This window comes from Panthera leo, chromosome D4 (assembly GCF_018350215.1).
Source record: "Panthera leo isolate Ple1 chromosome D4, P.leo_Ple1_pat1.1, whole genome shotgun sequence".
NCBI lineage: Eukaryota > Metazoa > Chordata > Mammalia > Carnivora > Felidae > Panthera > Panthera leo.
Window position 1 is genome coordinate 10932579 of NC_056691.1, and position 13982 is coordinate 10946560.

Here is a 13982-nt window from a genome sequence, read left to right on the forward strand (position 1 = left end):
AAATCAGGATTCTGGGGGCACCTGGGTGGCTAAGTCGGTGAAGCGTCTGACTCTTGGTTTTGGCTCAGGTCATGGTCTCATGGTTCATGAATTCGAGCTCTCTGTCGGGCTCTGCGCTGACAATGTGTAGCCTGCTTGGGATTCTCTCTCTTGCCCTCTCTCTCTGTCATTCCCCTGTTTGTGCTCTCTCCCTCTGTCTCAAAATAAATAAATGCGCTTTAAAAAAATCAGGATTCTGGGGCACCTGGGTGGCTCAGTTGGTTGAGTGTCCGACTTTGGCTCAGGTCATGATCTCACGGTTAGTGGGTTCTGTGTCTTCCTCTCTCTCTGCCCCTCCCTGGCTTACACTCTGTCTCTCTCTTCCTCTCAAAAATAAATAAACATTAAAAAAATTAAAATTAAACTAAATTAAATTAAAATCAAGATTCTGCTACTATTAAATAAGGGGGAGAATGTTGGGTAATGCAAACACCTAATTCAGGGAATTTCAAATTATTATGCATATAAGTTTGGAAGGATCACTAAAATAAAGGTCGCTTGTAGAAGGAGTAAGCGTGCTGAAGGATGTTGGTATGAAGGAAGTTCCCTAAAAAAAGAACATGTGGGGGCGCCTGGGTGGCTCAGTTTGTTAAATGTCTGACTTTGGCTCAGGTAATGATCTCATGGTTTGTGAGTTTGAGCCCTGCATCGGGCTCTGTGCTGACAGCTCAGAGCCTGGAGCCTGCTTCCTCCCCACGCTTGTGTTCTGTCTCTGTCTCTGTCTCTGTCTCTGTCTCTCTCTCAAGAATAAATAAACATTAAAAAAGTTAAAGGGACGTCTGGGTGGCTCATTCGGTTAAGTGTCTGACTTTGGCTTAGGTAATGTTCTCACGGTTTGTGAGTTCAAGCCCAGCGTCAGGCTCTGTGCTGACAGCTCAGAGCCCGGAGCCTGCTTCGGAGTCTGTGTCTCCTCTCTCTGCCCCTCTCCCACTCACGCTCTGTCTCACTCTGTCTCTCAAAAATAAATAAATGTAATTAAAAAAAATTTTTTAATTAAAAAAAAAGACCATGTGGCTGAGATGTAAGTATGGAGGTGGCTGGGAGGCTTGAAAATCTGTGCTGCCATGTATTTGGAGCCGTCTACACGGGTACTCAAGGCCAGAACAACAACATTACCATAATAGGAGGAAAGTAAATGAATCTAAAAAGAATTCACGAATCTTTTTCCGTAAGTGACTTCAGGGTGCCTGAGAGGCGGAGCCACAGGACTCAGAAGACACTAGCTTGATGCTGGGAAGACCTGACTTGGCTGACAGCAGAATATTTCAGTTACGTGCAACTAAACACTCTTTGAGGGGATCTGAAGGAGTAGGAAAGAAGAAGGAAGAATGAAGGTATTTTATTTTTGTGTTTTTTACTTACGTTTAAGAAATCATGGGTTGGTGCCCATGGATTTTGGAATCTCTCTAAAACTATAAAAGTTAGAGAGTAAAGCTCAAAGCCACAAATCTCACTTTGAAATGTCCGTTGACAAGAAAAGAGGATATTATTTAGACGGTCTCCTAAACTATTACAGCACAATCATTGCACGGCTTTTTTTTCTTTCTTCTTTCTTTTTTCTTTTTTCTTTTTTTGTTTTTAGTTTTGTTCGACATCCACTCCTTGCCTGGTAGTATATTTTGGACAGAACAGTGCACTGCCCAAGTTGACCAGCTAGCAGGCTTTGAATAATGTTTTCTTGTGTGTGAGTGTGAAACTGATTTATAAGTGACTAGGCTGTAATTATGCCTTATTAACAGTATGGTTTAATAGCCGAAGACAATGAATTCAAGTAATATTACTGACAACCTTTGAAATGAAAGTCATACTCTCTAAAAACACCAAAATGTACCTATTTCACTTGCCAGCCACTCTCAGCCTTCTGGGGAAAGAATATGATTTCATGTCCTGACAAGAGTTTTATGTCTAAACAGAGGGCTATATGATATTTGAATATTGATATTCTATCCTAACTAAAGTGGTCACAAGAATAAAAAAGCCCCTGACTTCTGGCCTTTCAGAAATGTTCCCACTATGTCCGTGTGCACCTAGTGAAAAACAGCAGATAAATTGATAAATATTAAGTGGTTAAGAAATATTTTATGTGTTCGTTGTTTGTTTACCAACCACAGCTAGGTAAGAGGAACTGGGTTCATTTTGAAACCCCAAGTTTCCTTTCCTCTAAACCAATAGCTATTGCTGGCCATTACTGTGTTCCTCGCTTTGCAGGAAGTTGCAAAATGAGAGAAGAAAAAAAAGAAAAAGAAAAAAAGAAAAGCAAAACCAAGCTGGCATTATTTTTAGCTTTCCTCTGATTTCCTCTGATACGGCAACTCTCGTAACCGTTCAAAGGAGTTAAAATGAGGCAAAGTGGGGAGCAGGTTGCTGTGCGAAAGGACTTAAGGCAGGGTTATTTCCATGAAGCTGCCCGGCTCCAATGCAAGAGGGCTCCTACCGTTAAGCAGACTCAGGTGCTGCCTAAATCGGGTCCCTCTGAGACCAGGTATCAGTTTCCTTGGAGAGACAGTTGAAGCTTCTCCGCTTCTGACGTTCCTCTGAATATTAATATGGTGGTAACAGCGACATCTAGCTCTTGGAGGGCGAGGGTTTCTTGCAATGGTGAATGATTTCTAAACCCAGCTTAAAATAGCAAGCGTGCTATAAAAAAATAGTAGTAAAGAAATAAAGAAATAACAAGGATGACCTATTTCGGCAAAATTTCACTGAATACAGTTTAACAAGGCAGTACCTATTGGCTTCGATCTGTAGTTGGTGAACTATGGCTCACTGCCTCTCTCCGTACTGTCTGCAAGCTCAGAATGAAAGAACAGTATTTCATACGAGATAGTATTTCGTGACATATGAAAATCAGGCCAAGTTCAAATTTCAAGATTTGCAGAAGTTCGTTCTCTCTTATTAAGTACCTACATTATATCCTTGAATTTGGCTGTTGGCCTGTAAAACTTAAAATATTTACTACCTGGCCCTTTACAGAAGAAGTTTGAAGATCCTGGTTTAGGAGAGCATGTAATTGAGTGTCAGGCAAATCTGGATTGAGCCCCAGGGCTGCCATTTACTAACTGTATGACCTGGAGCAAGATGTTGAACTTTTCTACAGCTTAGTTTCCTTGTCTATCAATGAGCGTATGAACACTATTTATCCTGCCAAGTTAAATGAGATAATGCATTTAATGTGCATACCCAATGCCTCTCAGATGGTTAGGGATCCACACATTGCTATTATTGTCGTCGCTGTTTTACGACAAAGCTACTGAAAGCTAAGAAAAATTGTAAAATCGAGGAAATTTTAAAGTTACATTAGAAGATGTACTAGATTCTCCAATATTATACTTAGGATTTCTTCTTCTTCTTTTTTTTTTTTTTGCTTATTTTATTATTTTTTAAAAATTTTTTTTAATGTTTATTTATTCTTGAGACAGAGGGAGACAGAGCATGAACGGGGGAGGGTCAGAGAGAGAGGGAGACACAGAATCGGAAGCAGGCTCCAGGCTCGGAGCTGTCAGCACAGAGCCCGACGCGGGGCCCGAACTCACGGACCGTGAGATCATGACCTGAGCTGAAGCCGGACGCTCAACCGGCTGAGCCACCCAGGCGCCCCTTTTTTTGCTTATTTTAAAAGAGTTGTGCTACCTACCATCACTGCAATTAATTTGAGAACATTTTCATCACCCCCAAAATGTCCAGACTGGCAGTCACTTCCCTCAGCCCCCCTAGACCCTGGTAACAACTAATCTACTTTCTGTTTCGATAGACTGGCTTACTCTGCACATCTCACATAAATGGAATCATAAAATACATGTTTTTTGAATGCCTTCTTTCACTTAGCACATTGCTTTTTCCATCTCATAGCAGGTACTTCCTTCCTGTTCATGGTGAGATAATTTTTCACTCTATGGATACACCACGTTTTGTTTATTCATTCACCCAGTGATAAACAGTTGGGATGTCTTTAACCTTTGACCATTGTACTGCATAGAACTCTCTTTGCTCTGACCAAGGCTATATACTGTTACAGCAGTATTTGCCAGTCACCTTGACTGAGCTGGCCTTGTTGGGGACAGGTTACTCTTGATGAGATAAGCAATGTTAGTATAACATTCTGTCAGAGTCCTATACGGGGAGTTTGTAAGAACATACGTGAGAAATGTGGAAGGGACGGTCAGGGCTGTAACAGCTTCTGTTCAGGCAATAATGCAGTGCTGAAGGGTCACTGAATGCAGTTCGTAGAGCAAAACCTGGAAATAATTGAGAAGAGATGAATGAATGAATTGCCATATGGTCACATATAGATAACCCCGGGGAGATTACATACTGAACGATACAATTTTTATGAAGTTCCAAGACAAACAAAAATTAAACATATTGTCTATGTACCTATATATGTGATAAAACTAAAAAGAAAGGAGGGAATGATCAGTCACCCCAAATCAACTCACGCCCATGGTTACTACCTTAGGGAAGAGGGCAGAGCGTTGGAATAGAATACTGGCCCCATATAGGTAGCTGTAACTTATTGGTAATGTTCCCCAGCTAGGGATGAAATCAAAGGAGTTCATTATAAACATATAACTATAAAGGAGGGCTAGCCATGGATTAATGATGAGAATGTTGTGAATCAAAGAATATGATAAATGAACACAGGTTACCCGAGTCCAAATAAAAAATGAGAAAAATAAATAAATAAAAGCAGTGCATGTACATTGTAAAACTTGGGATACACGTGTAAAATATGTAATTATAAAAAAGAAAACGTTTCACCGGTTATTCCTTCAGGTAGAAAAATTACCATTAAGATAGTAGGAGTATAGCTTCTCGTTCTTTCCCCTATGAATTAAAGTTTTTTAATGACACCAAAAAAATGTCAAGTTGATAAAGTCTCTACGGGGGCTGTTTAGGTCAGGCTACTCACTCCTCCTTCCCACCACCCAGGTCCTGGTCAGAGCGCACAGGGACAGCATCAGAGGCTGGAGCCCTAGCAACTCCGCCCAGCCTCGCTCAGGTTCAGAGAGCGCAGCCTGGGGGGTGTGCCCAGCTCCTCCGGGGGCGTGGCTACCAGGCGAGGCGGTCCTCGGCCGGGGTCCTGGAAATCGGGGCGGGACGGGGAGGAGCCGCGCGTCGCGGCGTAATGACGTCAATGACGCGCCCGGCGTGGCGTGATCGGCGTGCGCAGCTGCCTTTAAGTGTTTTGGTCCCGGCTCTGGGGTCGAGGGGGAGGTGTGCTGTGCAGTTGGCCGGGATGTTTCCGGCTCTTGGAGCTGAGGATGAAGAAGAGGAGCAGGCGGAGGAGGACTGTCCTGAATTGGTCCCCATTGGGACGAAGCTAAGAGAGGAGGAGGAAAAGTCTGGCCCCGGCGCTAAGATCCCAGTCACAATTATCACCGGGTATTTAGGTAACTAACCATCCCGGTCAGAAAATACCGTGAACTTATCCTGGGATTTGGGGGACTTGCCGTTGCCTCTTCACCTGAGGCATCTGGGCCTTCTGGCAGATAGCAGATGTCTCTGACGTAGGGGCTGGGTCACTTGCCCCCTGTATGGGTTGCTTCTCGTCTCGGGGCTCAGGGATGCCCAGACCCCTTGCATTAGATCCACATTTATCAAGTGAGCTTCAAAGTTAACCTCACAGTTTGAAGCTAGTTGGCCTTGCACTTAGAGGCCTGGACCCGCCCCTTAATTATCCTTGTGACAGCTACCGAGTTATCTTACCTTTCTGAAGCTCTTCAACAGCACTTGAAGGTGGGCGTGTTACCAGTCACCTGTTTGAGTTTGTTTACTCATCTGCAAAACGGGGCAGGAAACACCTACCTTACGTCTATTACCATTAAACGGTGCCCTGTCTGTAAAATGCTCGACCCACAAGAGTATTCCTTAGTAGATTCCCTTCCACCTCGAGCCAGTCTCTTCCAGCTCTTCGTGGCGAGGACTATCTCAGATTTTTTTTTTTTTTTTTTTTTTTTTTTGAGATCTGTTTGCAAAGCACTCTTGGAGAGGTGGTAAGAATAAAATCTCCACCCTCCAAGACTATTTCTCAAGCTGTAGACATTCAGCAGTGCTCAGGGACCCTTGGATTCATAGGCGTGTAAACGTACAATTTCCTGAAGGACAGTTGGTGCGTTTACACTTGTGATCCTTTATTAGAAAAATCTGACGAGTATTATTTTAAAACCTTACATTTTAATAGAAGGGCTAGAGTAAATACATGAGCATATTAACTGTGTGGGGAAAGTTAAAAACTGTAAATAAAGCCAAACGATTTGGGGGTAGATAATACCGTTTCTAGACCTGAGGGCCTTTTACATAAAAATAAGAATTAAACCACTGGTGGGGTTATTTATTTATATATTTTTTAAGCTTTGTGGACTAAGTTTATTCTCCTTTTTACTCAGGATTAATTAAAAAAAATTTTTTTTAACATTTATTTATTTTTGAGACAGAGAGAGACAGAGCATGAACGGGGGAGGGTCAGAGAGAGAGGGAGACACAGAATCCTAAACAGGCTTCAGGCTCTGAGCGGTCAGCACAGAGTCCGACGCGGGGCTTGAACTCAAGGACGGGACCGTGAGATCATGACCTGAGCCGAAGTTGGACACTCAACCGACTGAGCCACCCAGGCGCCCCAACTCAGGATTAATTTTATAAAGGGATTTACTTTTGGTGTTTTCCCACTGTTATTCAGAGGCTCCCCTACGAAGAAGTTAAGCAAATTCCTCGTCTGAGGTGGTATAGTTCAGACTTGCCCCTCTGGCCTCCCCCATTTTGCTCATCTGTAGGTCACTAGAGCATTGGAGGTAGCGGCCTGAGGCTTAGGAATGAGGGCTTTGCCAACAACCTTGTTGCTGAATATAGTTTCACTGCTTATTCTTGACCATTTTCTCTTTTTTGAAACATCGTCCTATCGGCTTCCATCACATTTTTCTTCTGGATACTTCCACCTACTTCCCTGGCTGTCCCTCTTACAAAATTTGCCCACCTCTGTCCATCCTTTTAACTTCACACTCAGTTTCTATTTTGATATCCCACAGACATCTCAAACTCAGCAGGTCCACAACTTCCTATGTTTTGCCCTCCAATCCTCCTGCTCCTGTGATTCCAATGACCTGGAATACTCTAAAAGTTTTCTAACTAGTCTTGAGTCATGCTCCCTTTTAATATAGTCTTTGTACTTGAGCCTGAATGATCTTTGTAGGTGTCAACTGATTCGTTAACACCCATCAGTGGTTTCCTTTTGGTTTACAGTTCAAGTTCCTCAACATGAATCAAAAGGTCCTATATGATCCAGCTCTTGACGGCCTTTCTCGCCTTCAGAACTGTGGTCCGGTCACACTGAATACTTTCACTTATAAAAGGTGCCACGTACTTTAGCCCCCGGAATACTTTTCTTTTTTGTTAGTCCTCTGCCTCGACATCCCTCTTAGGTGCTTCATAACATCTTGTACATCTCCTATCCACTGTATAATCCTGTGACATAATTACCTGTTTATTGATCAGAATTCCCTTACATCTCCCACTCTCTTAGTGTTTGTAAGCATTGTGAAAGGAGAGACAGTATATCTTTGTTTTGTGCCCATTTCACCAAGGCCCGGCATAACATCTGGCCCATAGGAGACTTAACATTTTTTTGTGTGTTTATTTATATTTGAGAGAGAGCGAGAGAGAGAGAGAGCGAACATGAGTGGGGGAGGGGCAGAGAGAGGGGTACACAGAATCCAAACAGGCTCCAGGCTCTGAGCTGTCAGCACAGAGCCCAGTGTGGGGCTCATACTCAGGAGCTGTGAGATCATGACCTGAACTGAAGTCGGATGCTTAACCGACTGAGCCACCCAAATGCCCCCATAGTAGACTTGAATGAATGAACTGTGCCTTAAAGTCTTCTGTTTCATCATATGGTTAATTATTAACTGCTAGTAAATCTATTAGAAATTTCTTACATTCACCTCTTCCTTTCCATTTTCACTGCCACTACCTATGCTGCACTCATGTTCAGGGTCTCTGTCTCATACTCGGACTGGTTCTAAGAATTTCCTCATTGCCCTTAAGCTATGCCCCTTTCAGTTTGTGCTGCACACTTTTGTGATGTTGAGCTTCTTAAAGAGCCCTAAACACAAGCCCTTCATCCCTTCAACAGCCTTTAAAGGAATGTGACGTAACAGTGTTCAAGATGTTGATACCCTAATGATCATTAAATCCCACCTAGTTATACACTAGAATCTTGTAAATGTGCTTCAGAAGATGTGTACAAGCTGATTTGTAAAAGTTCTTAGCAGCCCTGTTTGGAAGAACAGAACACTGGAAATAACCCAAATGTCTGCCAACAGAAGAGTAAACAAATGATAGATTCATACAATCGAATAACACTACTGTGCAGTATATTTTTTTCCCTCTTTGAACTTTGGTATATACGGTTCACGAGATAAACATTTTTCTTCCACTTGAGCTGAACATATTAGGTTTCACATGCCACCTACTGGATAAAGTTAGTGTAGCTTTGTGAATTTATCTTTGTAAATACTGAACATTCCGTACATCGTTAGCATCTCCTACAACCATTCTCCCTTTTTGTTTGTGTTTTATAGACACGTAGACAGAGACAATTGACCCTTGAACAGTGTGAGGGTTAGGGGTGCCACCATTTTGCACAGTTGGAAACCCGCATATAACTTTTGACTCCTCCAAAACTTAACTGCTAATAGCCTACTGTTGACCGGAAGCCTTCCTGATAATATAAACTGTTGATTAATGCATATTTTGTATGTTATATGTATGACATACTATATTACAATAAAGCTAGAAAAAAAAATGTTCTGAAGAAATCATCAGGGAGAGAAAATACATTTACCGTACTGTGCTGTATTTACAGAAAAAAAATCCGCATATAGGTGGACCCACGACCCACATAGTTCAACAGTCAAGTGTATGTATATGTATATGTATATACACATATGTATATATACCCATATATGTATATGTATATATATGTATATATACATACGTATACACCCATATATGTATATGTGTATATATATGTTCATATATACATACGTCTATATATATGTATGTATATACATATGTGTGTATATATATATTTTTTATAGACTAAGCATACTAAAAGTAGCTCTATAGTCTGTTTGAATTTGTTTCTGTTTGGTTAATGATGGATGTTGAAATAAAATACAGGGCTTTACATGTAAATTTTAGGGAAGTAAACCATATATTCTTTGCTAAGAAAAATTGTTATCATGTAAAAGTGCTTAAGTATTTTATGAACTACATGAGTACTTCATTCCTTGGAAGCCAGTATTTCAATAATTCCTTATTTAATAGAAAATTTAGTTGTCTTTATATGAAATGTATTAATTTATGTAAAAGACGTATGTTTGTCACATGAGGTCAAAGAAAGCTGATCCAAATTGTAGGAGTATTTGTAAATACAAGATTTTATGTGAACATAAAGCTTTTTTAATACTTTGCCAAGGCACTTAATCTTTCCCTCTAGAATCTTCTATGCCATAGTTAAATAATATTTTTAAAATAGCATGGAAAAATTTTAAAACATTGGGACTCTGTTTTTGTGTGTGTATGCCTTTTAAATTAACCTTTCAATGTTGTTATTTAAACCAAATATATTTTATAGGTGCTGGGAAGACAACACTTCTGAACTATATTTTGACAGAGCAACATAGTAAAAGAGTAGCTGTTATTTTAAATGAATTTGGGGAAGGTAAGTAAAATTCAATGAATACTATAATTTAAGAATTTATAGGATGGTTTATACCCCTGGTGTATTGATATTCCGTATTTAAAAACAAAAATACAAAGTATTATAATGCAAACACACTAATGTGGATAGTTTTGGGAAAAACAGATTAATTTCTGTGAAGCTTTATTTTGTACAGATTTGAGGAACTGAAATCAGATAGTTTTTATAAAATTTTATTTTACATAATTTTGGAATTCATAGCAACAGAATTAAATTAGGTTTTTACATGAAAGAACTCCAGAAGTAAAAATCTAAACATATGAAGGAAAGTTCTTTCAGGCATTTTCAAGGTGCTTTTGTACAGACTATATTGTTCACTTGTAACTTGAAAAACATTTTATTTAAAAAATTTTTTTTTAATGTTTATTTCTGAGACAGAGAGAGACAGTGCACGAGTGGGGGAGGGGCAGAGAGAGAGGGAGACCCAGAATCAGAAGCAGGCTCCAGGCTCTGAGCTGTCAGCACAGAGCCCGACGCGGGGCTCGAACTCACAAACCGTGAGATCATGACCTGAGCTGAAGTCGGTTGCTCAACCAACTGAGCCACCCAGGCGTCCCTGAAAAACATTTTAAAATGCTTTTGTATTTTTAGGTTTACCTTGTTAGATGTTTATTAATATTTGCAAAGCATTTAAAACTGAAGATTTTGGGGGGCGCCTGGGTGGCTCAGTTGGTTAAGTGTCCGACTTTGGCTCAGATCATGATCTCGTGGTCCGTGGGTCCGAGCCCCGCGTGGGGCTCTGTGCTGACAGCTCAGAGCCTGGAGCCTGCTTCGGATCCTCTGTCTACTTCTCTGTCTGCCTCTCCCCAGCTTGTGCGCTGGTTCTCTCTCAAAAATAAACATTGACAAAAAGTCTTGGGAAAAAAAACCCTGAAGATTTTAAATTTTTTTGGACATTATTTATCTTTGATGGAGAGAAAGCACAAGTTGGGGATGGATAGAGAGAGGGAGAGACAGAATTCAAAGCAGGGTCCAGGCTCTGAACTGTCGGTACAAAGCCTGACATGGGGCTTGAACCCACGAACAGTGAGATCGTGACCTGAGCCAAAGTCGGAGGTTTAACCAACTGAATCACCCAGGTGCCCCTTAAAATTGAAGATTTTAAATTTTTTTTTTTTTTTTTTTAACATTTATTTATTTTTGAGACAGAGAGAGACAGAGCATGAACGGGGGAGGGTCAGAGAGAGAGGGAGACACAGAATCTGAAACAGGCTCCAGGCTCTGAGCAGTCAGCACAGAGCCCGACGCGGGGCTCGAACTCACATACCGCTAGATCGTGACCTGAGCCGAAGTCGGACGCTTAAGCAACTGAGCCACCCAGGCGCCCCTAAAATTGAAGATTTTAAAAATGAGTTAAATATATGGTTTCCATCCTCAAGCACCTACAATTATTTGTGGAAATGCATGCATTTAAAATTCCATTTTTTTTGTTTGTTTTTATTATTGAACTGTACTATAAAAAAATCTACAGCAGTGTTAGACACAATTCTTTGATTACTTTTATAAGTTTTTCTTTTTATAAGAAAAATCTAAGTGTGAATTTTAATTAAAGCTCAGTTTTTGCCAAAAATATCTTATGTTGAACTTCTTTTTTTTTCTTTTTTAACTTTTTTAATGCTGATTTATTTTTGAGACAGAGAAACAGAGCATGATTAGGGGAGAGGCAGAGAGACGGGGAGACACAGAATCGGAAGCAGGCTCCAGGCTCTGAGCTGTCAGCACAGAGCCGGATGTGGGGCTCGAACTCATCAACTGCGAGATTATGATCTGAGCCAAAGTCAGACACTCAACCGACTGAGTCACCCTGCCCCTTGAACTACTTCCAAACACAATTTTCTCAGTTATAAATGAGTAAAGGAGCTAGTTTTTTTTTTTTTAATGTTTATTTATTTTTGAGAGAGAGAGAGACAGAATGCAAGCTGGGAAGGGACAGAGAGAGAGGGAGACACAGAATCCGAAGCAGGTTCCAGGCTCTGAGCTGTCAGCACAGAGCCCGATGCGGGGCTCGAACTCATGAACCATGAGATCATGACCTGAGCTGAAGTCAGACGCTTAACTAACTGAGCCACCCAGGCGCCCAAGGAGCTAAGTTTTATGAACAGGGAGACCTGTTACATTTGATTTCTGATGTCAGTAAACCAAAGTGAAAAGTCTGTTAGATAAAATAAAAATGCTAAGATTTTTTTAATCCTAGTCTTGTATTTTAGCTTCTTATTAACCGATCTGTTGGACACTGCTCACATTTATTAGTATTTGTTACTATTTTTCATCATTCTTTTGGAATCATTTTTATCATTTTGTCATTTACAGCATTTGCAATACCTTCCTTTGCATTTTATTAATATTCTCTAAACCCCAAATTTTGTAGCAGTCCCTTTCAAAGCTCTTTATCCCCATCGCTTCTTGGCCTTTTGGCTAAGATCAAGTATAGTATCAAAGTTCTTGGGTATCCTTGCCTAACTGGAATATAAACAAAAAACAGGGAAATGAAAAATTATTCAGTTTTCTTTTTTGGCCATTTTCTTTACTGGACATTTAGAACTCTTCCCTGGCTATGGTATATTTATTTACTGGAGGAAAAGTAAGATATTTAAAATCATTCTTTTATTATAACAAGCATCTCAGAATTTCACATATTATTGTTTCTTAAGTAAGCATTATGAGGAAACTTAAAAAATTTAATTTTTAAATGAGCAAGCACATTGATACCCTGGCCAACCAAACTTCCTCAAAATGAACTGGGGTTTTTACTCATACTGGCAATATCTAGAATCTGTGTAATAGAAACAAAAACAATTTAGAGGAAGAATGAAAAGGAAGAAGATAGGTAAGTCAATCTTTTAAGAGAGTTAAGGGCATATAAAAACCAACATATTAAACATATTAGTTGATCATGGACAAGAAAGAGTGCTTTTGAAATAGCTACTTCATTAGGGTACAGGAGTGGGCAGGTGAGAGGCCTGAAGAGGAAGTAGGTAATGAGAGATTAATTTTGGTTCTGCCTTTGTAGGGGCTTAAATCCTCTTAAAGAAATAAAAGCTAAAGTAATCTACAGTAGTAGAGTTTAAAACATTGAGGCTGCATGGATAGAATGAAAGAATGAAAGTTACAAACTAAGTTTATTTGTGTAAATGATTTGAAATCTTTGTTGTTGCTATCCTCATCTTTGTTTTTGGTTGGCTAATGAACATAATCTAAAGAGCACTTCTTGTTACTTATTCTAGGAAGTGCCGTGGAGAAATCTTTAGCTGTCAGCCAGGGTGGAGAGCTGTATGAAGAGTGGCTGGAACTTAGAAATGGTTGCCTCTGCTGTTCAGTAAAGTGAGGAATGTGTTTACTGTGTGCTTGTTAGTCTGTTATAAATGTTTATTGATTAGATTTCCAGCTTTGATTTTCTTGTGTAATTTCACTAAATTTATGTAATCTGCTCCATTGTATTGTCATATAGAAAATAATTTATTAGGATGTAATTTCTTAGAGTGTTTCTTGCTGTCCTATTTATTTTTCTGTCAGCCCTAATGTTTTAGCCCTTTTTTTGAGTTTCTTTTTATTGTCTTTGATGTCAGGGTTTAAACTTTTTTTAAAAATGTTTATTTTCTTGAAAGAGACAGAGTGTGAGCAGGGGAGGGGTAGAGAGAGAGAGGGAGACAGAGAATCCAAAGCAGCCTCCAGGCTCCAAGCTGTCAGCACAGAGCCTGACGCGGGGCTCGAACTCACAAATGGTGAGATCATGACCTGAGCCAAAGTCGGACACTTAACCGACTGAGCCATCCAGGTGCCCCAGATGTCAGGGTTTAATTAATAATCTCTAGTATATGAAACTCACATTTCATGTATAAAAAATTATTTTTTTACTTTTAATGAGTCATTGGTCTTATTTCCAAGGATTCAACTTATAGAAACAAAAATAAATGACCATCAAAAAGGTAAAAAGCCTCAAGTTCTGTTCCACCACTTACAATTATCTCTAAGGACGTTGTCTCTTGTTTCCACTAATATACCATAGATCTGAGAAAAGGACCTGATAACCTAGTCACTCAAATATTTGAGTAAATTAGTGTTGATTTTGTATATTCTAGTGAATTAAATTTTTCCTACATCGTTTGATGTTTGACTTTGAGTCAAATATATTAACAAAGCTAAAATCATGACAGCTTTTCTTGAATAACCAAAATGAAACCCATTA

The 13982-nt window shown here is 39.9% G+C and overlaps 1 protein-coding gene and 1 pseudogene across 2 annotated transcripts in view; both read left to right on the top strand.

Annotated features, from left to right (window-relative positions):
* The first annotated feature begins 5118 nt into the window (after positions 1-5118).
* Positions 5119-13982, top strand: part of LOC122205165 (COBW domain-containing protein 2) — a 51018-nt gene continuing 42154 nt past the window's right edge. The window contains exons 1-3 of one of the 2 annotated variants that reach the window (XM_042913303.1): positions 5119-5429; positions 9671-9757; positions 13021-13117. In XM_042913303.1, the coding sequence (XP_042769237.1) occupies positions 5165-5429; positions 9671-9757; positions 13021-13117 (449 nt within the window). In that variant the 5' untranslated portion in view covers positions 5119-5164. The remainder of the gene's footprint in view (positions 5430-9670; positions 9758-13020; positions 13118-13982) is intronic. The other variant, XM_042913302.1, reaches the window with a different exon arrangement.
* Positions 12192-12343, top strand: LOC122205754 (annotated as a pseudogene).